The sequence below is a fragment of the Lithobates pipiens genome, unplaced genomic scaffold (assembly GCF_037356315.1).
Source record: "Lithobates pipiens isolate NorthernLeopardFrog02 unplaced genomic scaffold, aLitPip1_a1.2 Scaffold_23, whole genome shotgun sequence".
NCBI classification, from domain to species: Eukaryota; Metazoa; Chordata; class Amphibia; order Anura; family Ranidae; genus Lithobates; species Lithobates pipiens.
Genome location: NW_027507785.1, coordinates 103,905,554 through 103,930,251, shown reverse-complemented (window position 1 = coordinate 103,930,251; position 24,698 = coordinate 103,905,554). Strand labels below are relative to the sequence as shown.

Genomic DNA, 24,698 nt, shown 5'->3' with positions numbered 1-24,698 from the left:
CATATCTTTTTACACTACGCTTACTAACAGTTCTTTACAGAATAAATTCAAAATGTAACTTACAAATCTAACATATTATACCATTCCTTTAATGGATTATATAAAGTTTCACATTACATACACATTTTAGGGTCAAGTAGCTTGATCTTAAAAAATACAAAGGGGCCTAAAGAGTGCTGGTAACAGAGTAATACTTTAATGTAATACAACCATCATTATAATTGATTTAGTCTCATTAGAGAGCAGGAAAAAAAAACAAGAACAAGATAGGAAAGACAAAAGAGCTAAGAAGTAGAGTAGAGAGCAGCAGAGGGGGGAGAGGTCTGAGGAGATGGCTTCTGTTTATTTTTTTAGTTGACCAAATATATTTAGCTTGTTTATGCTGTTGTACTGCTATCTTATACTGTTTCTCTTATTTTGATCTATCTACCTGTGCCCTTTGATTTGCTGCTGACCCCCAGCTATTTTAATATCATATCTGAACCCCAAACCAGAAATGTAATATATGGCAGCTTCCAAGCCCATATATGCGGGGTCTGCATTGGTTTTCATTTTTTAAGCTTTGGTCTTTTAATTTTCACCCATGAAACTGAATAACACACTTCTGCCCAAGGGTGAAAACACTCACTCACTGCACTGTATCTATGGTGGAGCAGTGCTGTCACCTTAAAATGCTTTCCTGATTTGAACTACAAAAATGTCCCCCTCTTTTCATTTCCATTGCGTAAATAAAGGTAAGTCCACAGACGGAGTAGAGCACTGTGAGGGTTTATTTAGATCAGGGGACTCCAAACTTTCTAAACAAAGGCCCAGTTTACGGTCCCCCAGACTTTACAGGGGCTGGACTGTAGCCATTGGGAGTAGAAAATATCTTTGGTATTAGGGGGAGGAATAGTGCCCTGTGATGGATCTCAGATACCCCATATAGGAACCTCTGCCAGACCTGTGTCTCCTGTCCTCCAAACATACCCACAGCCTGCAGACTCGCCATAACCAGCCCTTAACCCCTCAATCGCGAGACAAGCCACACAGGTGTTGAAGGTTAAACATGTAGAGCATAAACTCTTTATTAAGTACCAAACATACACTTTTAAACACAGTCAGGGACACTCCCCTTAGCCTTGTCATAGAGGGGGTAGGGGACATTGAAGAACCAATGGAAACTCAACACTTGTATATTCAAACTAGATTTGAAGCACATAAAGGGATTATGATAAGCAGGCAGCCCCTCCTTACATATCCCCTGCTGGGAGATGTCTCCAGACCATTGACTATGTGCCATGACCCAACACAATTAAACACAGCAACAAGAGGGGAGGGGTGGGGGAGAAGGGATGTAGCATTACATTACATTATCTCAATGCCATTTTGTCCCCAAGTCTCTGTCTCTTCTGGGCCAAAATCTGGGGGAAGGAGGCCAGCCCACAGCCCCCTCCAAAACACACAGTGACAGTGGGTTCTGTCACATGTCCTATCACTGGTGTCAGTGGGAGGAATAGCGCCCTATCGTTGGTGTCAATGGAAGGAATAGTACCCCATAATTGGTGTCAGTTTGAGAGATAGTGCCCCATCATTGGCATCAGTGGAAGAAATTGTGCCCCTTTGTTGGTGTCAGTGGGAGAATTAGTGCTCCATCGTTGGCATCAATGGGAGAAATAGTGCCCTATTGTTGATGTTACTAGCAGGAAGATTGCCCTATTGTTGGTGTCAGTGGAAGGAATAGTGTCTTATATCAGTGGAAGGAAAAGTACCCCAAGGGTCAGATAAAGGCAAGCAGAAGGTCGCTTCTGCCCCCCCCCCCCCCCCGCTGCAGTTTGAAGACTCATGATTTAGATTAACACATTGTAGTAATAGAAAAACCTTGACTTATTTTTCCCTGTGGAGCTTAGTCATAAGGCTCAGTCATGACTCCTAGGACAAAATGCTGTAACGTGAGCTAAATGAGATCTTCCAGTTCACTACTCCATTTCTGGAATATTTCTGTACATGCATTGCACACAATTTGGCAAAATTGTAGAACCTGTAATCAGGAGGTGACTACCAGCAATTCCCCTAGCAGCAGCATTTGCTTGCAGGAGGGATTATGTAGTTCACAGAAGAAGATGATTGGGAAAGTTGACAAAATAGTTTGAGATAGCAGTGCTGTACACAAGAAGTTGTAAGCGTATTGGATATCTGTTAGGATTAATAGGTATTTTTCTGACTTGCATAAAATATACTTAGCCTGAAAAGAAACCTAATGCAGCCACCACATTTACCGACTACTAAGCTGCAATATATTACATTTTTGTTCTTGGATTTTGGAAATACTTTTACATATCTTCTAGTTTTGTGTCCTGAAATTCTCCCTTGTTTCATTTGTTGTTTAAAATCCGCTGCCATAAAAGAAATCTACAGTGTTAAGTCAGCCATTTCTAACTTCCTTCTGAAAATTAGACATGAGCGCCATCAATAAATTTGTTTAGTTCTGTTCCGTAACGGTTCGTATTAAAATTAATTCATACTTCGTATTTCGTGTCTGAAATTCAATTTCAATTCGTACGAAATACGAATTGTCGTTAGGTTCGTTAACTTGTACGACCGTTATTTACGATGAATTTAAAGGCAAAAATATACCTCAATATGACAGTCGATGCTGATGGAAGTTTGGTTTTTACCCGAAATACAAAATTCCATTGAATTTCCTATCTGAAATACGAATTTTCGTTAGATGAGGGGCTCCCACCATCCCTGTGCTGTGCTGACTTCCTCCTGGGGATTCATAAACAAAAGTTCATATTTCGTGCAAAATTTGGACGCATGGCAATTCGTATTTCGGATGCTCCCGAACGTCCGAATTTAGGGAAATTCGTACGAATTTGAGATTCGTACGAAACGAATCGCACATGTCTACTGAAAATACTAGTTGCCTGATTGTCATACTGATCTATTAGCTCCAATACCTTAGGATGCATATGCCACGGACAATCATGCACATCGGGAAAGTCAATGTAAATTTGAAACTACTATCTTTTTCTTCTAGATTTGGGTCCTGATAGCCAAGCATTTAGTATTTCCAGAAATGGCTGCTCACCCTCATTGGGCTTTATTTGTAAAGCAGTAAATGTGACATTAGAGTGGCTGTAAAGTTTTTTTTTTTTGTATTAAAATAACAAACATGTCTTTGCTTACCTGCTCTGGGCAATGCTTTTGCACAGAGTAGCCCTGATCCTGATCCTCTTCTTCTGGGGTCCCTGCCAGCACTCCAGGCTCCTCCTATTCATTGGGTGCCCCCACAGAAATCCGCTTTCCATAGGGACACCTGTGCGGGCTTGCTCCAGAGTCCCGCTTCTGCGTCTACACAGACACAGGATTTGATTGAAACCAGTGGGAGCCAATGGCTCCTGCTGCCATCAATCTGTCCAATAAGAAGAGACTGCGCTCGTGAACATAGCTGGATCGGATCGGGCTTGGGTAAGAAAAAGAGGGGGGAGCACTGCAGCACAGAAGGTTTTTCACCTTAATGCATTAAATGCATTAAGTTGAAAAACTTTAAGGCTTTGAAACAACTTTAACCACTACCACATGGACATATGTACGCAAATGATCATGTACATATGTGTGCAGGTGATCATGTACATATGTGTGCAGATAATCATTTGAACATGTGATTTTAGTGGGACATATGTGGGGGACATGTGTTTTTTTATTTGGGGACATGTCTTTTTATTATTTGGGGACATGTGTGTTTCGGGGACATGTGTGGTGACATGTGTATTGTGGTGACATGTGTGTTTACACTGTAGGTTTATACTAGACTGGTGATCAGTTAGTAAAAAGCTGTAAAAAAACAGCTCATACTCACTGATCACCAGCCGGCTGCAGCGATCTGCTCTCCTCTCCTCAGCGACGACTTCCGTGTGAGGAGAGGAGAGCTAATTGCCTAGCAACCGGCTGTTTGTTTACATCACATGACGGCTGTGATTGGACACGGCTGTCATGTGATCAGGAGAGCCAATCACAGAGCCCTCCTGCCGATCCGAGATGCGCCGTGTCCGGGTGACACGAGCACATCGGGATCGCTCCGCTGCGTGGGCACGCGCGCGATCCCCCTCCTTCTGAAGGATGTTCCTGAACGTCCAGTCAGAAGGAGGCGGCTCCCACCCGGCTGTATATGTACATTGGCCGGGTGGGAAGTGGTTAATATACAGTGACTAATTCAGCCCCAATGATTTTTTTGTTGGCTGTATCACACATTTAGGGCTCATTTACACTTGCTTCTACTTCAACACACATTTAAGCACCTACTGCTTCAACATGCTTTTTTGATGATTCTGCAATGCTTCTGTGATGCTTTGGTGGTGCTTTGATGATGCTTTGGTGAGGCTTTTTTAAAGCTTTAATGAAGCTTGACAGATGCCCTGTGTGTGTGTGTTAATATCTCATACCTGCAATTTCTCCAAAGCAAAACTAAAGCTGAATTAAAGCCTCTCAAAAGCTGCAGGTGCTTTAAGAGAGCTTTGTCATAGACTTCTATGGAGGCTTTGAAGATGCATTGAAGCACCCCATGTTGCTTTAAGGGTGCTTCAAAGTACCACTGAAGCATCGTGGAAGCATCAAAAACACATCAAAAAGCATGTTTAAGTGGTAGGAACTTTAATGTGTGTTGAAGTCGGAGCAAGTGTAAACGAGCCCTTACTGCTTTGTAAATCTGCCCCATGTGTTTCCTAAGTAGAAGCGTTGGAGATAAAGTGGAAGGTATTACACTTACCTTGCAGTTACATCCCATTTGATAAAAGCCTCTGAGACCCTTTTTTTGGAAAGCTGTCACATCATTCCAAGGTTTAGTTAAGCCACATAGACTGATGGAGAGTTTGTTTTCCTGTAAGTAGCCTTGCAGAAATAAATAACTATGTTATACTTTGGCAGTGAAGTTGACATTACAGAAATTTTAGAATACATGCAACCAGACAGTAGAAGCCCAGTGATAAATGTATCTGATCTAGTAGTATGGGATACTATTAATCTTTACATCAGTCACTGAATTCTGAATTGTTTTGGCAATTTAACCAGTTTTTGATTGCAAAAACAAACAAATGAACCAAGACAGGTCCATTAATGGTTATAAACAAACGGATATCATGCTGACAGATCAAAAAAGCAGCAGCTGGGAAAAACAATTAGACAAATTGTATACAAATATATAAAACTACATTGCTATGCTAAAAGTGTCCAGTAAGAGTCAAAACAAGTGTGTCGTGATAAGGTGCCACCACCTTGAATAAAGAGGACTCTTACCAGAATATATGGACCCTTTATACAAAAAGTCCTAAAAGCTTGTGAATTAATTTGCATCACCTCCAAAACTCGCACTGGTGGTCCCTCGACGGGCTCCACTTTCCCTCCCTCACCGAGCACAGACAGAAGCAGCAATTCAGTGAGGGGGAAGAGCTGAGCCCGGTGCGGGACTCCCAGTGCAGGTGTATGGAAAGGCCTCATCAGCCTCTATGACTCTCACAATCGGATTGTTGTCCACTGGGCCAGAGTTACTCTGGGACTGACTAGAGACAGCCTGGACTTGGAAGGCACAAAAAACAGCAATGTGGAGATTTTGAGGTGATACAAGTTCCTACAAATGGCATATTAATTCACAAACTTTCATGACTCTTTTTGTATAAAGGGTCCATATGATCTGGTAAGAGTCTTATTTATTCAAGATGGTGGCACGCTTCAGTGTTGAGAACATCAGTATAGAAAGTTCCCTTCATATCACATTTTTCACTGATTTGGACCTATTTGGTACTACTATTATTTTTATTTTCATTTCTCTTTCTTTATTTATGAAGAAACACTTGTTTTGATTTTTTCTGGTCACATTTAGTGTGGCAATGTAGTTATATAGCTCCATTAAGGCCTCATGCACACAGGATGTTTTTTCAACCTTCCTAGAAGCCTGGAGTATTTTTGCAGAAAAAACACCTGATTCTTGTAAACGTGTCTAACGCTTAACACGCCTAGCGATAGCATGCGTTTAGACACGTTTCCAAGCATCAAGTGTTTCTTTCTGCCAAAAACCTGCTCCTGGACACACTGGCAAAGAGTTATTTTTTCCTGCCTCTAAACTTTCCTGCCTATATTGTGTGATATGTACTCAGAGGCATACTTAAAGTCCTGCCCCCCCCCCCTTTTTTCTGTTGTTTCCTTTCTATATATAATTGGGATGATGCCAATGAGAACATGATATTTCTTTCACTACAGCTACAAATGAATTGTGCTGATGATAAAGAGACTAGAGCTCCACATGCTGGCTGGATAGAAGAAAGCTCAATGGTAGTTAGGGATGGGTGTTCGCCAAATAGCAAACAATTTGGGGTGTTCCCGGCAAATTCGAAAGCCGCGGAACACCCTTTAGAAGTCTATGGGAGAAATCAAAAGTGCTAATTTTTATGGCTTATATGCATGGTATTGTCATAAAAAGTGTTTGAGGACCTGGGTCCTGCTTCAGGGGACATGTATCAATGCACCATGTATGAACCGAAAAAAAAAAAAAAACACTGACCGACCCGCCTCAAATGGAGGCACCCGCCTTATGACTCATCTTACATATACAAGAAAGATGCAGCACTAAATGACATAAAGAACTAGAAAAGTCTACAATTTCTGGGGAAATTGTGTGAAGTGTTCTTGCCTCCACCTACTGGAGTGGGCGGAGTAACTGGGTGGAGTGGCTTGAGTAACTATTGTGTGGTTGGAGTGGCTGGAGTAACTGTGAAAAGTGTTAAAAATCTTAAAATAAAAATAATTTTTTTTTTAAATGATTTTTTTTTTATTTTTCAAAAATGTTTTTTTCGAAAATGATTTTTTTTCAAAAATTTTTTAATGATTTTTTTTATTTTTCAAAAATTTTTTATTTTTCAAAAATTATGTATTATTCAAAAATTATTTATTTTTCAAATTTTTTTTTAAGGGGTGGTCATAATGTTTTGGCTGATCATCGGGTGGTCATAATGTTTTAGCTGATCATGGGGTGGACATAATGTTTTGGCTGATCATGGGGTGGACATAATGTTTTGGCTGATAATGGGGTGGTCATAATGTTTTGGCTGATCATGGGGTGGTCATAATGTTTTGGCTGATCATGGGGTGGACATAATGTTTTGGCTGATCATGGGGTGGACATAATGTGTTGGCTGATAATGGAGGCTCATAATGTTTTGGCTGATCATGGGGTGGTCATAATGTTTTGGCTGATCATGGGGTGGACATAATGTTTTGGCTGATAATGGGGTGGTCATAATGTTTTGGCTGATAATGGGGTGGTCATAATGTTTTGGCTGATCATGGGGTGGACATAATGTGTTGGCTGATCATGGAGGCTCATAATGTTTTGGCTGATCATGGGGTAGTCATAATGTTTTGGCTGATCATGGGGTGGTCATAATGTTTTGGCTGATCATGGGGTGGTCATAATGTTTTGGCTGATCATGGGGTGGACATAATGTTTTGGTTGATAATGGGGTGGTCATAATGTTTTGGCTGATCATGGGGTGGACATAATGTTTTGGCTGAACATGGGGTGGTCATAATGTTTTGGCTGATCATGTTGTGGACATAATGTTTTGGCTGATCATGGGGGGTCATAATGTTTTGGCTGAACATGGGGTGGTCATAATGTTTTGGCTGATCATGTTGTGGACATAATGTTTTGGCTGATTATGGGGGGTCGGCTTTTGTCACCTCCCACTGTAGTTTTGAACATTTCACCATTCTTTCCTATGGGACAAATTTCACCGCAAAAACTATATTTTGTGAACTATTCGGCAAAACGTTCCACAAAGTAATAGCACACCAATCGGGGAACAATACGGACATTTCGGTATATTACTGTCTATGTAGTGTAAAAGCTGTGGGAGGAGTTAGGGTGGTAAATTTGGCTATAATAATAATATATATGTGAGATATTGCTATGCAAGAACACTTAATTATTAAAATAATTTGACCCTTGATGTCCAGCTGCTATTTTTTGACAGGGGTTCATATTATTGCGCTGATTTGTTCTATATAAGGTTTTATGACGCATCTTAGCTTTGACAGTTCTTTTATAACTGAGGGCGGGGCCACATCGTGATATTCCCGGGTGACCCCACCCCCTCTGTCGCCCTATGGCTTCCTCGTAGTTAGAGGGGGACGGGGCGCCACCCACCTCTGATGCACCGGGGGGCGGGGTCACCTGGAAACATCACAGTGTGGCCCCGCCCTCAGTTTAAAAGAACTGTCAAAGTGAATATGCGTCATATGGTGGGTGCCTCCCATAGAGGCTGGTCGGTCATTTTTTTTTCTTTTTCGGTCCATCGGCGGAGCAAGAGAAGAAGACGACGACTGCGCGGGACATTTTTATTTTTTAATAAAGGACTTGTCCCAAGCCGTTTCATGTCATTTTTACTATTTTCACACTTTTTTTGTGAAATGGTAGGGGTACATTTTACCCCGTTACCATTTCACACAGGGGGAGAGGCCGTGATCTGGGGGTTTCCAGATTCCGATAAGACCCCTGCCCGCAGACCCCCACAACCACCGGGCAAGGGATGTGGGGATGAGGCCCTTTTCCCCATCACCATGGGGCCATGGTGCTTTGGGGGCTACCCCAAAGCACCCTCCACCTGTTGAGGGCATGTGGCCTGGTATGGTTCAATAGGGGGGGCACTCTCTCGTCCCTCCTCTTTTCCTGTGGCCTGCCAGGTTGCGTAGCCGGATAAGGGTCTGGTATGGATTTTTGGGGGTCACCCATGCCATTTTATAAAAATTTTGGTGTGGGATTCCCCTTAAAATCTATACCAGACCTGAAGGCCTGGTATGGAATTTGGGGGGACCCCCATGCAATTTTTTTCTTTTTAACATTTTGGTTTGGGGTTCCCCTTAATATTCATACCAGAACCAAAAGGCCTGGTAATGGACTGTGGGGGAATCTCATGCTGTTTTTTTCAATGACTTTTTTGTGTATTGCCGGGACCGACAATTCATTATAGCCGCGAGCACTTTTAAATTACCTTTTTTTCCTTTAGATATGTCATTGGACTGTTCTAAACACTGGAAACATTTGCCACTTTACAGGCATACTATAGACACATCCCATAAATGAAATTTAAAGGAGTGTTTCACTTTTATTGTTTCACTTTAAGCATTATTAAATTCACTGCTCTCGAAAAAAAACAATCGTTTTTAAAAAAAAATTTGCATTGATATATGTCCCCTGGGGCAGGACCTGGATCCCCAAAAACTTTTTATGACAATAACTTGCATATAAGCCTTTAAAATTAGCACTTTTGATTATTCATGTTTGTGTCCCATAGACTTTAACGGTGTTCGCGCGTTCTGCTGCGAACCGAATCGGGGGGTGTTCGGCTCATCCCTAATGGTAGGATGCAATAGTTCATATTTACCTGACTAAAAGAAAGAAAAATATATTTTGTTATGAATCCCTAGTCCTTACCATAATAAACAAATTAAAAAATGTACAAAATTACTCATGCTCTTAGGCCTCATTCGCACAGCCTTAAAAATGTTACTGATGTTAGTACACGTGCGTTTTCTAGGAGTAAGGTGTCTGTGTAATGATCAGTAAAATACTTTCATATAGATGCATTTAAATACGTAAAGATGTGTATGCATTCATGATTTGTTTTTTATGATCATTTATTTTTCCTTTGTTTATACTTAATTTATGCGCTTTCAAATGCAACATACATTTATATGTGTAAGCGCATAAATCGCATGATCTTAGACACAGATTTTTGGATTCTGTGTTATGGATTTGAAAGCAATTCATGTTTATGCACCCGTGTGAATGTCTCCATTGCAAACAATTCAGCTGTGTTCAGATCCGTAATTAAAAGCACTTGTATATATGTGTTTTTTTTTTTTTTTTACTGCCATGCGAATGAGGCTGTAAAAACTTGTCAAGAGATGGAACCTCTGTCAGATTTCTATTGCTACCTGTGTTACTGGGGAGATTGCCCTTTACTTCCTTTAAAGACAAGAAGTGAAGGCAGGTACACATTTTTTAGTAGAGGGGAAAAGGGTTCATTTCTGACAATGTTTTATATCTGTTTGTGCTTTCCTGTTGCGAAGACATCCCCGATTTCTTGTGCCAGTTTCACATAGAGTGTAGGCAGGGTCACAGACCCCAAAAAAGTCAGAAAAATGAATTTATTTGTAACAAAAACCCTGGCTGTAAAAGAAAAGCATTTCTATATAACTGTCTGGCTGCCTCTTTTACTGATCAAGAGCTGCTGCAGGTATCTGACATTACTGGAGGATGTGTCAAATACCCGTCCCCACTGTGTCCTTTTCCTTCCTGGCTGATTTATCCTTAACAGCCCGTTCACACCTGAACGTTTTGTAGCCCTACGCCTGAAGCTACAAAACGCTGGAGGGGAAAAAATCCATTATTCTCAATGGAGATGGTTCACATCTCCACTCCATGTCGCCTGAAGCCCTACGCCTGAAGCTCAAACAAGTTCCGGACCCTTTTTTGTCGCGCGAATTGGGCTGATTTGGGCGTTTTCATTCCCATAGAAACTAATGGAAACGCTCGATTCGAGCATTTAGCGCGACAACGAGCGTTTCTACGGGCGTTTTGACGCTGTATCTGCTCAAGAAAAAATAAGCAGATGAAAAATATTTTTCCTATTGGCTGAAAAAAAACGCCGAAGTTAAAAAACGCTCGTTGTCGCGCTTTGTAGTGTGACAAAACGCTCGTTGTCGCGCGTTGTAGTGTGACAAAACGCTCGTTGTCGCGCGTTGTAGTGTGACAAAACGCTCTTTGTCGCGCGACAAAACGCCGGTAAAAACATTCAAACACGCTACGCTCAGGTGTGAATGCAGCCTTAGTGAGGAGCCAGTAATCACATGGATCAGAGGTGTAGTATCTACAGGGGTTGATTTACTTCTTCTTTTTTTTTTTTTTTAGATTCTTTTTAAAGTGACGCTTCCCTCATTTACAAAGTCCTGGAGCAACTGCAGAGTGTAACTTTGCAAAGTGCACGGCCTATTTGCCTTTAGTAAATCAACCCCATAGAGTCTGTTAGCAGCAAATTGGCAACATTTAACCACTTCAGCCCCTGAAGAATTTACCCCCTTCCTGACCAGAGAACTTTTTAACTGAAAATTGCGCGGCCGTGCGACGTGGCTCCCAAACAAAATTGACGTCCTTTTTTTTCCCCACAAATAGAGCTTTCTTTTGGTGGTATTTGATGCGGTTTCTATAAACAAAAAAAAGCGTATTTTAAAAAAAAAACGCATTATTTTTTACATTTTGCTATAATAAATATCTCCCAAAAATATATAAAAAAACTGTTTAGGCTGATACGTATTCTTCTATATATTTTTGGGGAAAAAAGTCGCAATAAGCAATTATTGATTGGTTTGCGCAAAACGTATAGTGTTTACAAAATAGGGGATAGTTTTATGGCATTTTTATGAACATTTATTTATTTTTTAAATGGCAGTGATCATCGACTTTTATTGGAACTGCGACATTATGGTGGACACATCGGACATTTTCGACACATTTTTGAGATCATTGTCATTTATAGAGCAATCGGTGCTATACAAATGCACTGATTCCTGTGTAAATGGCACTGGCAGTGAAGGGGTTAACCACTAGGTGGCAGTGTGGGGGTTAAGTGTGTCCCGGGGTGTGTTTTTTTAACTGTGGGGGGTGTGGCTGTGTGACACATCACTGATCTCTGCTCCCGATCACAGGGAGCAGAGATTAGTGACACTGTCACTAGGCAGGATGGAGAGAAGCTTGTTTACATTAGCATCTCCCCATTCTTCCTCCCTGTGAGGCGATCGCGGGTAAACATATGAGATCATCTCTCATTGGACACTCCGATTGAGTGCTAAATGGCCATCTGTGATTGGCCATTTAGCACGATCTGTGATTGGCTGTGTCTAAGGAACACGACCAACACAGCATTTTCCCGATGCGCGGTGGCTCGCTAAGGGATAGTAAACATGAGGACGTCCAGGGACACCCTCCTGGCAATTGGGCGCCACACTGTAACCATCTTTTGGCTATAGCACGGACGCCTAGTGGATAAGATGCTGGTGGCATCGCTTACATTGTTTGAGAAGCAGTAAAGTGTCTGCTTTTCAATCTTTGGAATCACCCAATCCCTTAATTGCTGGCCTTGATTTTTTTTCACTAAAGGTGCCTCCTTGGCTTGCAGAGCCCTATGGAGCTCAGTTGGATCCACCCTTATGTGCGCAGAAAATATCTACCACTTTTGCCTGTGCTGGATACGCACAAGCTTCCCAGAAGCATTGAGTTATAATGTCCTGGCACCAGCACGCATGCACTGCAGAATTGAAAATGTTGGGACGTGCGGTCTCAACAAGGTTAACATGGCATTTTTGTTCAGAAGTGCCCTTCCTGACCAGAAATTCAAAGCCACGTGAAGGAAACTGAAACTGACACCAGTTAAATGAAGAGAATGTGAGTGTTTAGTGGCATTATGCTAATCAATTGTTGGCCACTTGGAACTGCTGCAGAGGTATGTACATGTAATAAAAGAGCTTAGGCTTTACTACTACTTTCATGGCTTGGGCCATCAGACAGATACATATAAATGCTTCTATTTTACAGCTTGGGCTCACATGGTCAAAAACAACAAAAAATGCTGGTGTCTACATACAGAGCAGTCACTTTGTACCTGATAGTAAATATTCCACCTGGTTGCCGTAGTTTAACGCAATACCACACATAGAAGACTGAGAAGAGGTGTACACACTATCAATTTTTTTTTTCTTGTCAACGCCTTTAAACGCCTGCAATCATCAAACATATTCAATAAAGGTTATCATTCATTTTTTGGAAAGAACTGGATAAAAACATTAGCACGTGAAATTCTTATGAAATGTATATGAAGGCTGCTTTTGCCAATCTCTTTCTGAAAATGATAACTACCTATTTGCCATGCTGGCCTCCTGGCTCACTGACTTGAGAAAGTCATCTTAATTTTAAAAGTTGACTTTTCATGTTACATGCTTGTCCTGGGTACATGACCATGAAAGTTCTCAAGACACCGACAGCCAGTAAGCTAGCATTCAAACTGGTAAAATGATGAAGAAATACATATGTAGAAATGATCAGTAGGTCCAAAAACATGGGTAGCTGAATTTAGATGCAAATCTTGGCATTTCCTATAGAAGCTGAGCTTTTACCTAATTTCCTCTGACTTCCGAGCATTTCTGCTGCTTCTGTAATTAGATATGTGGCCTCAGCTGTTCTGACGATCTGCACTACTATTTCACTGCTATATTGATATAGAAACATCATTTTAGTGTCATCTGTCATACAATACTGTATATAAAATCATTAGGAGTTGAGGCATTCCCCTGCCAGGTCTTTCCTGTTTGTGGCTTGCTTTTTGTAAAGGGCACATCCCAGAAACAGGTTTGGCTATGGTACCGTGCTTGTGATAAAAAAGAAAAGACGACATCTAAAGAAATAATTTAAATATATTTTTTAAGAAGTTCATCAAAATGTTTAGTTATACTGTAAACATTCTAAACTGGCATCAACAATGCTACATCCGCAGTTGAAAAAAAAGCATCAAATTAAATTACCTTTCTCTGGATACCTTGTGTCTCAAAAGTTCAGTTTGTCCCTTAGAGGAAAACCAGTCAGATGGTAAAGTGATCAGAGAGAACTTTCAGTTTTTTATTTACTTTTTATAAAAAAAAAAAAAAAAATAGAAAAACCCTAAACTTGGGAAGGGGGTGGGGGTATTATCCCACATGGGATTCCTGGGCAGGTATTATTACAAATAATGGCTCTTGAAAGGTAGGAACGGAAGTGAGGACAGAGGAGTCGGCAGGGGAATAGAGAAGAATTAGGATCACGATACCAGGGTTGGAGGGTGAGTGAGATAAAAAAGGGGGAGGGGTTATAACCTTTTTATTTCTGACTATATATCTCATCTTATGCAACATATATTTCATCAGTTTTTGGGTTCTGGATTCTTGCTTTATTATTCATTTGTGGGTTGGGAACTTTGGATTGATTTATTTAAAGTACTGTGACCCCTGTTGTATTGGCTGTGCTGCTCATTTTGGCAAAAGGGACGGTTATATTATTTATTATGGTGATTTACACCACATCATGTTTTTTAGGATACACATATCATGAAATGATGGTGAAGGACACTTTGGTAGGGCATAAAGTATTTATTTTATTTTGCTATTATTTTTAGGGTTTTCTGCTTTTATAATCATATTTTATTTTAGAGAATAATTTCCATTGATGTTGTGATTTCGATTTGTTATTTGCATATATTTATATATTTTTTCTTCGTTACTAAGCAATTTTGTTTATAGAATCAGATCCAAACATATATTAATTATTGTGTTAATATTTATACACAATAAGTTTTGGTCTCATAGTGATTTGTGTTTTTATAGGTAAGTTATATTTGTATCGATAACTGTATCATGGTACATTTTTATGTAATGTGGTTTTACTTATTTTTCTATACTTTTACCAAATATAGTTACATTGATAAAAATACGTACAACTATATAAATTATACTTTCATTTAAACTAGATTTTAATGTGGTAACTACCCAGAATCTATTTGAGGACAAATGGCTTGAGCTGTACTCATGGGTGTCCCCATCCATTTAGGCTGGGTTCACACTTATGCAAATTGGATGCGGGTTTTCCAGCATCCAATTCGTATGGCAGGAGAGTGTAAATGGCTGTCAAAGGAGCCGGTTCACACATATCAGGGATGGCCACGGAGTGCACAGCAGAAGGGTCCTGTGCATCTTTAGCTCAGTTTCCGGCAAAAATTCAGGCAGAAATTCGGACCCAATTCGGACCTGTAACGGTAAATGGGGACTCACCGTACCCCCTGCTGTGCCCCGTGCTGCACATAGTATGAACCCAGCCTCAGAGTACAGCTCCAGCTATAGAAATGAATGAGGCACATGCTGGCAGTAGGCAGAGTATAGGTAGCATGGACTATTTGTGTAAACGCCATTTGGGGCTGCAAAATTAACTTCTCTGGGGCTTAAGGTAAATACATAGATATGGGGCTTACCCTAGGGGGTTGAAGGAAGCTTGCTTTAAAAGGACAAATTCCCTAAAAGTGTCATTTTTTATTAACCACTTAAGCCCCGGACCAATTTGCAGCCAAAGGACCAAGCCCCTTTTTGTGATTCGGCACTGCGTCGCTTTAACTGGCAATTGCGCAGTCGTGCGACGTGGCTCCCAAACAAAATTGGCGTCCTTTTTTTCCCACAAATAGAGCTTTCTTTTTGTGGTATTTGATCACCTCTGCGGTTTTTATTTTTTGCGCTATAAACAAAAATAGAGTGAAAATTTTGAAAAAAATGCAATATTTTTAACTTTTTGCTATAATAAATATCCCCAAAAAATATATAAAAAAACTTTTTTTTCCTCAGTTTAGGCTGATACGTATTCTTCTACATATTTTTGGTAAAAAAAAATCGCAATAAGCGATTGATTGTTTGCGCAAAAGTTATAGCGTTTACAAAATAGGGGATAGTTTTATAGCATTTTTATTATTATTTTTATTTTAATAGTAATGGCGGTGATCAGCGATTTTTATTGTGACTGTGACATTATGGTGGACACATCTGACATTTTTGACACATTTTTGGGACCATTGTCATTTATACAGCAATCAGTGCTATTTAAATGCACTGATTCCTGTGTAAATGACACTGGCAGTTAAGGAGTTAACCACTAGGGGGCAGTGTAGGTGTTATGTATGCCGTTATGTGTTTTTTTTATTGTAGGGGGCGTGGACTGTCATGTGACGTCACTGATCGTCTTTCCCTATAAAAGGGAACAGACGATCGGTGACAGCCACAGTAGGAAGCACGGGGAGAGGTTTGTTTACACAGACCTCTCTTCCTTCTTCAGCTCTGGGACCCGATCGCGGGACACCAGCTGTGATCGGGTCCGCTGATCCCGCGGTCGCAGTCACGGAGCTCAAGACCGGGTCGGAGGTGCGCCGCCGGAGGCACGCTCCCGACCCACGGCTGGGCACTTAAAGAGCAACGTACAGGTACGTGCTTGTGCCCAGCCATGCCATTCTGCCGACGTACATCGGCGTGAGGCGGTCCTTAAGTGGTTAATGTATGTAAACCCTGACACTGTCCTGTGTCCTCTGCATACCTCTTGTGTTTTCTCTGTTTAGCCCTCCTAGTTGTTATTGATATATCAACAGGTATTTTTCCTGTGATTGGTTCCTTGAAGTGTGAAAATGTGCACATATTGCAGAGATGTACGAGATATGCTGCTTTTGTTTATTTTGTATTGACATACACTTTAGGTGTTTTAATAAGTTAGGGATGTAATTTTAATAACATTATTGCTTGGAAGGTAATTCTGTATGTATTAGACCATTAGGCCTTTCTCAAACAGGGCTCTGTAGAAGAAAGAGAATAAAGAAAAGAGGGCTCCTCGGCCTTGTGCATTATCCCAAGCAAATTTATTAATAAAACAAATTAAAAACTACTCACAAACATGAAGAAATCTCGCTTCTAAAAGCCACCTGATCATGGCGATCAGCCCTGAAACCAACAGTTTCCAGATGGGGATAGAGAGGATTTACGGGCCACTACAACTGACGTGTTTCCAAGGAGTTACTTTCTTCCTCAGAGCCTCTGTAGAACCCTGTCTAAAGCTGGCCCTACACTGATCCAAATTTTGATCAGTGTGCAGCTCTCCCCACTTAATCACTTCCTGACTGGCGCACGCTGATGTATGTCAGCAGAATGGCACACACAGGCAAATTGGCGTAAGGTACGTCCCTTTACATTTGCCACCGTGCCATCGCATGCGCACCGGCCATGACCTCGTTAGTCCAATCACAGGTCCCATGGACTTGATCGCTGCAGGAATACCCACTAACTTCTCACGGGAAGAACGGGGAGATGCAAATGTAAACAAGCATCTCCCCGTTCTGCCTAGTGACACTGTCACTGATCTCTGCTCCCTGTGATCGGAGTAGAGATCAGTGATGTCACACACAGCCACGCCCCCCACAGTTAGAAACATGCCCCAGGACACACTTAACCCCCTAAACTGCCACCTAGTGGTTAACCCCTTCACTGCCAGTGTAATTTACACAGGAATCAGTGCATTTGTATAGCACTGATTGCTGTATAAATGACAATGGTCCCAAAAATGTCCGATGTGTCCGCCATAATGTTGCAGACCCGATTAAAAAACGCTGATCAACGCCATTACTAGTAAAAAAAAAATTTATAAAAATGCCATAAAACTATCCCTTATTTTGTAAACGCTATAACTTTTGCGCAAACCAATCAATAAACGCTTATTGCGATTTTATTAAATTTTTTTACCAAAAATATGTAGAAGAATACGTATCGGCCTAAACTGGGGAAAAATGTTTTTTATACATTTTTGGGGGATATTTATTATAGCAAAATGTAAAACAAAATGCGTTTTTTTTTCAAAATTGTCACTCTTTTTTTGTTTATAGCACAAAAAATAAAAACTGCAGGGGTGATCAAATGCCAAAACTCTATTTGTGGGGAAAAAAAATAATCAATTTTGTTTGGGAGCCACGTCGCATGGCCACGCAATTGTCAGTTAAAACAACGCAGTACTGAATTGCAAAAAGCGGCCTGGTCTTTGGCCAGCAAAATGGTCCCGGACTTAAGTGGTTAACAGAAGTTGATGTTAGAATTTTTTTCTAGATGAGTGGCTCAACCAATCAGCGAGAGCCACTGTCAGAATACAATGTCCCGGTATAAGGGGAATTTCTTCATCCACCGCGTTTGTGTGGATGGAGGAATCTGTTTTATTTCTTCCTTTAGCCTGCTGGCTGGAAAAAAAAATGACATTTATGGCCAGCTTTAGAAAAAAATTCTTGTTGGCTATGCATAAAGAACATGATTACTTACTATGGTTAACAGTGTAATTTTTGTTATTTACTAAATAGCAAAAAATTTACTATTTACCGATTTACTAAAGGTGTTGAGAATGTTCACTCAAAAATTGTTTACAGGTATCCTATTATGAAAAAAGCAAATCCCTGTTCACTTTGGCTACCCAATCATGTGCAGATATTTTTGAATAAATTAAGTGAATATTCACACAATTTTTGGGTAAATATTTGCAACTCCTTTAGTAAGCCCAGTTCTCTTGAGAGTTCTATAACTTTAACCACTTTCAGACCGGACCAATTTGCTGGTCAAAGACCAGACCACTTTTTGCGATTCGGCACTGCGTCGCTTTAACTGACAATTGCGCGGTCGTGCGACGTGGCTCCCAAACAAAATTAACGTCCTTTTTTTCCCACAAATAGAGCTTTCTTTTGGTGGTATTTGATCACCCCTGCGGTTTTTATTTTTTGCGCTATAAACAAAAATAGAGCGATAATTTTGAAAAAAACGCATAATTTTTTACTTTTTGTAATAATAAATATCCCCCAAAAATATATAAAAAAACATTTTTTTCCCTCAGTTTAGGCCGATACGTATTCTTCTACATATTTTTGGTAAAAAAAATCGCAATAAGCGATTATTGATTGGTTTGCGCAAAAGTTATAGCGTTTACAAAATAGGGATAGTTTTATAGCATTTTTATTAATAATTTTTTTTTTTTTTTTTTTTTACTAGTAATGGCGGCGATCTGCGATTTTTATTGTGACTGCGACATTGTGGGGGACCCATCGGACATTTTTGACACATTTTTGGGACCATTGTCATTTATACAGTAATCACTGCTATATAAATGCAGTGATTCCTGTGTAAATGACACTGGCAGTGAAAGGGTTAACCAGTGGGTGGCAGTGTAGGGGTTAAGTGTTCCTAGGGGTGTGTTACTAACTGTGGGGGGGTTGGGCTTTCATTTAGTGTACACTGATCTCTGCTCCAATCACATGGAGCAGAGATCAGCGTCACTAGTTGCTAGGCAGAATGGAAAAATGTTGTTTATACAGCATTTCCTCCATTCGGCCGCTCCGTGAGACGATCGCGGGGATGCCCGCGGCGATCGAGTCCGCGGGTCCCGCGACCGGACTCACGGGGGTCCCGACCAGCGCGGGAGGCCGCCGCTGGCGGCGCGCTCCCGATGGCACGGCGGCAACGAATATTGGACGTACATGTACGCCAATATGCCTGCCCGTGCCATTCTGTCGACGTACATCGTCGTGCGCTGGTCGGGAAGTGGTTAATTTCTGAAGGGATGTTGTATAACTATCCCACAATTCAATTAAAGGGGTTTTCCAGAAATAATAGCTATACACTGTCTGCCAATTACATGACTCTTATTATACTTGGGCTTTAGTCTGCCAACCATGGCAAACACCGGAGAGGTTGATCTAAGAGACTGTGGATGAGTGTAGACTTTCCATGCTATTGCATGGAGGGGTCCAAACTTGACCTGGAATTATTACTTTAAGGTCACCCTTCTCTTTTTTTTATAATATTTATGTAGCGCAGGCTCCTGAAGAGCACGCTCTATGTTTTTGAAATTTTATGTTACACCTGAACTGCAGTTTGGTTTGGGTATAATTATTCCAAATTTTGACCTCAGCATCAGTCTGACTGGACTATAGGGTGTTCAGCCTGGCCACCGGGGGCACTGTCTCTTCTGGCAGGCATGGAACCACAGTCTGGTTGGGTGCTTTAAAGTTACTTTCTCTCGGAGCCCGCCCAGTGGGAGTGTCACTCTTGCTGTGCTTTCTGGGAGAGGGTACTTAAGATGCGGATGTCACGTGGTTTGGGGTTCCGGTCCAGAAGGGTGCTCTGACTCAATGGTCCTGGTCCTCCTGACCAGCCCCAGAAAGGCTATGGCCTGGGGTGTGGATCCACCTGACTTTATGTCTCTGGGCTGGCTAGCCGAGGCAAGGAAACTAAAGAAAGGATTCCGAGGTGGTACGGTGCCATCTTCGGTTGTGGAGAGGCTCAGCAACTTCATAGCTATGCAGAGGAGGACTCTACAGAAGAAGGTCATGTACAGGTTGGCTTCTTAGCAAGAGCCTGGTGAGGCTGAGGAACCTAAGTGAATCCAATCTCATGGGTATCGCCAAACCGGCTGAAAGATGCAGGTATTACACAAGTGTTCTACAAGTTCTAGTTTCCTACATGTTTTACAACGATGTCTGTGGTAGAGACTTGTTCCTGATTTAAGCACCTTGTTGGTTGCTAGGCCTTGTGAGAGAGGGACTATCCAACTTGAGTGAACATCCAGCTGTGAATGGCTATTCTCTGGATTTAGTCAAAGTAAGAGAGTTCTTTATTATTGACTTTGACACTGAACCTTTCCTCCTAACCCTCTGATCCTATACTAAGAGACTGTTCGTTAACTACATTTTTTCAAATAAAAATCCCTTTAAGCGGTCTGTCGTCAGTCTCTAAAGTTTCTGGGCCACCTACCATGGGAAGCCCTAGACACAAATCGAGGTGAAGAAGGTAACGGTAAGCCCAAACAAACCAGCAGCTCCTTTGGGGGTCAGTGCTACATTTAGTATAAATAATGAAAGCATCTTGAAAATGGTGAAGCAAAATCATGTGAATAATTATGAAATGAAAAACATTGAACATATCATTTGAATTTTTTTTTTAATTAAATAAATGCTTTGAATAAAATTACTATATTCTAAGAGGATAGTACATTTTTATTACCTCGATCAGTTTGATTCCATATATGACTTTACCATCAGGAGGATTTGGTTTGACAAACTGTTTGCTGATTACTTTTGCATGAATCACTAAACAAAATGGATCAATAATGAACAAAGTTAATCATACAAATTCATATTCCATTAAGCATCATAAAGCCACCAAAAAGTAAAAAAAAAAAAAACGTTTCAAACAGAGGAAAAAGTATAAAGCATATAAAATGCAAAAAATCATTTATAGGTGACCTTTCATTCATTTTAAAAATCTGAAAGAATAAATACCTGGCATGCCACAATGTATAGCAAGAGTTTAATTTATCAAGAAAGCTTTACTATAATAACAATACTCGAGGACCTGTCCTGTGACTTTGCCTAGTCTGAGATGATGTTATTAGTCTGCTGCAGGCAGGAGGAGGCATTTCCTCATTCTCCTTTCACCTCCAAGGATAGGATTGCAATATTTTCACTTTTTAGCAAGTCACAAGGTGAGAGGCTACAGTGGGGTGCTGATGAATGTCAGACAAATTTTAACACCAAAAGTAGCACCCATACCAGAATTAACATGATTTCCATTTTTGTGCCAGCGTTTTAGTCTAAGCCCTTGACATACTCCGATCATGTGTAGCCTACTCCGACGGACAAAGTGCCACTCATGCTCAGATCAAATTCCTAGACCAAAGCTATTGGCTACTAGCCTGAACGTAGTCCCGCTGTAATGAAATAACATCATCACGTTATGTACAATCGGATTTTCCGACAACTTAGTCCGACCGTGTGTATGCAACATCACTTCCGGACCTCTTCCGGAATTAATCCGTCGGAATTACTCCGACGGATTTGGTTTTCGGAATCTCCGACTGTGTGTACAAGGGCTAAGAAGTAGATCCTGGTGGAAGCCTAAACAGAGATGTGTCCATTATTGGGAGGAGTGATCTGTGATCTTCCTGAGATGTAATAAATGCCTATATAATTTGTTTTATGGATAGCTACTGTAAATCAAATCCTGTTAAAACGGTTATTTGTAAAAAATTATATACAAGTCAAACATATAAATCTCATATATGTGCAAAACACCACTAAATGCCAGTGTTCAGATACTTAAACCATTCAAATTTAAGGGGTTGAAACCCTCAAGGTTTTTCACCTTAATGCATTAGCAATTAAGGTGAAATACCTTCTGCGCTGCAGCTTCCACCCAGAGTCCCCCTTTTTCTTACCTGAACCCGATCGTTCCAGGCACGAGCTCAGCAGCTCCAGCCGCTGTATCGGGTGCTCATTGGATAGATTGATAGCAGTAGGAGCTCCCACTGCTGTCAATCAAATCCAGTGACACGGGAGCCGGGGTTTGGGGCAGAGTCCTGCTGTCTTTGTCAATGGATGCAGCATCAGGACTTGGGAGCGGGCCTGCACGGGTGCCCCCAGGGAAAGCTTCTCTCCGTGAGGCTACCTGATGAAGGGGAGGAGCCAGGAGCACCGCCAGGACACACCAGAAAAGGAGAATCAGGGCCGCTCTGAGCAAAACCCTTGCACAGAGCAGGTAAGTATAACATGTTTGCTATTTTACAAAAAAAAAAGAATCTTTATAATCACTATAATCAACAAACAAATGTCCATCAAAAATGTGTATCCAATTTATTAAAAAAATAAACATGAAAATGTCAATGTCAATGCTATTAAACTCTCCTCAAAATGCATACATCAAATTTCTTATTGTGCACGCTATTCACCACCCATCCTGTGCTGAATCCTCTACCATCCAAATTTCTCACTCACCAAATTGACATATATTATGAACGTAATCATCCAATACACCAGGGATCCTGTATTCTGTTTTATGGGGTGTCCCCTCTTGCTCAATTGGAAAATAAAAGAAATGCTATCATTGCACAACATGTTTGTTCTTTAATGCATAAAAACACCCAAAAAAATGCACCCAATTATCAATTGCCAACTCACATTTAAAAGTGCCTCCGATTGGCACAGAGTCTATCCAACGATCCGTATCCGAATACAGGATTCCTGGTGGACTGGATGATTACGCGCATAATATATGTCAATTTGGTGAGTGAGAAATCTGGATGGTGTAGGATTCAGCACAGTGAACAAACAAAAGAAAAATCTTCATCAAATGATTACTATGACTCTTTAAATCACCTTTGGCTTAACAAAAAACGCATTATTTTGCAATGGTATTCTAATAACACACATAGTCTTTGATTTCAGAAATATGTTTATAGTTCGAATTCAAGGAGAATTCTATGTAAAATTCGATTCAAATTTCATCTCGAATTTCATAAATTCAAGTTTTTCGTTTCATTATTCATGGCATTCAATAAACTTTGTTTACAGTGTAATTCGGGTATTTGGATATATCAGAATAATGTGTCAGAATATTCAGAACAAAACGGACCACACATCTCTACCTCTCACCAAGCTGCTTTGTGATGGTCTTGTAGCCCATTTCAAGCCTTGTGTAGGTCTACAGTCTTATCCCTGACATCATTGAACAGCTCTTTGTTCTTGGCCGAATCTAATTGCTTCTGTGGACAGGTGTCTTTTATACAGGTAACAAGCTGAGATTAGGAGCACTCCCTTTAAGAGAGTGCTCCTAATCGCAGCTTGTTACCTGTGTAGAAGACACTTGTCCACAGAAGCAATCAAATCTTGCTGATTGATAAAGGATCAAATACTTATTTCACTCATTAAAATGAAAATCAATTTATAACTTTTTTGAAATGCATTTTTCTGGATATTTTCATATATTCTATATATAGAGTTCTATATTGTTATTCTGTCTCTCACTGTTAAAATAAACCTACCATTAAATGTATAGTCTTTTCTGCCTATTTTAAGGAACACTAAAGATGTCCCCATCAAAGACCATCTGTGCCAAATAACACATTTCCTGCAGTCCCTAAACAAGGATCAGGTTAACATAGCCATCAGGACCATAGTGGAGAATAGGTGTATACGCGGCGCCGATTCAAGGGGAGGGATTACAGAGTTATACACCTTGTTCAATAGCCAAGGTTTGTGCACTGGTCCAAATCATTTGGTGGAGGGAGTTTTATGGTGTGGGGTTGTTGTTTGGGGGTTGGACTTGGCCCCTTAGTTCTAGTGAAGGCATCATCAATACAAGACATTTTGGACAATTTCAGGCTCCCAACTTTGTGGTAACAGCTTGAGGATGGCCCCTTCCTCTTCCAACATGACTGTGCACCAGTGCACAAAGCAAGGTCCATAAAGACATAGCTGAGTAAGTTTGGGCTGGAGGAAATTGACTGGCCAGCACAGAATCCTGACGTCAACCTGATAGAATAGAATAGAGCCTACAAACCAGGCCTTCTCCTTCCACATCAGTGCCTGACCTCACAAATGCGTTTCTGGAAGAATGGTCAAATATTTCCATAGACACACTCCTAAACCTTGTGGACAGCCTTGCCAGTAGAGTTGAAGCTGGTAGTTGGTATAGCTGCAATAGGTGGGCCAACTCATTATTGAACCCTAAGGACTCAGACTGCAATGCCATTAAAGTTCATGTGCGTGTAAAGGCACCCCAATACTTTTGGTAATATAGTGTATTTATTGAGAAAAATTACCCAGCAGTTTACTAAATGAGTAATTGCAGTGTGAAAAATCTACTCCCATTCAAGTTTAGAGTGGAGATAAGATTATATGCAGTACTTATAATTTTGTGCAATGTGATTGTGCACTCTTGGGAAGATGGGTTGCTTAGCCCACACAAAACACAGTTTTAGAGGTTTGTGAATACAAGTGAGTTCAAAAACCTTCTGTGCTGCAGGATCACCCCCCCCCCCCCCTTTTTACTTACCGAATCTCTATCTCAATCAAGCGATATGCATGAGAGCCTCGTCTCTCTCCCTCCTCATTGGGCAGATTGATAGCAGCAGAAGCCATGATGTCAATCAAATCGTGAGGAGGGAGTGGGGGAGGGGCCAGGCCACCATGTCTGTGTCTATAGAGGTGGAAAGGTCAACTTGTGAGCGAGCCTGCATTAGTGCCCCTATA

General features: G+C 40.9%; 2 protein-coding genes across 3 annotated transcripts in view; one reads left to right on the top strand and one right to left on the bottom strand.

The window, feature by feature from the left end:
- Positions 1 to 24,698, top strand: part of SYN2 (synapsin II) — a 480,921-nt gene that overhangs the window by 286,135 nt on the left and 170,088 nt on the right. The window lies entirely within an intron of this gene.
- TIMP4 (TIMP metallopeptidase inhibitor 4) overlaps positions 1 to 24,698 on the bottom strand; it is an 88,337-nt gene that overhangs the window by 2,625 nt on the left and 61,014 nt on the right. For both annotated transcript variants that reach the window (XM_077452121.1, XM_077452120.1), the window contains exons 2-4: positions 20,674 to 20,759; positions 12,696 to 12,810; positions 4,751 to 4,872 (exon numbers count right to left, since the gene is read on the bottom strand). In XM_077452121.1, coding sequence (XP_077308247.1) covers positions 4,751 to 4,872; positions 12,696 to 12,810; positions 20,674 to 20,759 — 323 coding nt within the window. The remainder of the gene's footprint in view (positions 1 to 4,750; positions 4,873 to 12,695; positions 12,811 to 20,673; positions 20,760 to 24,698) is intronic.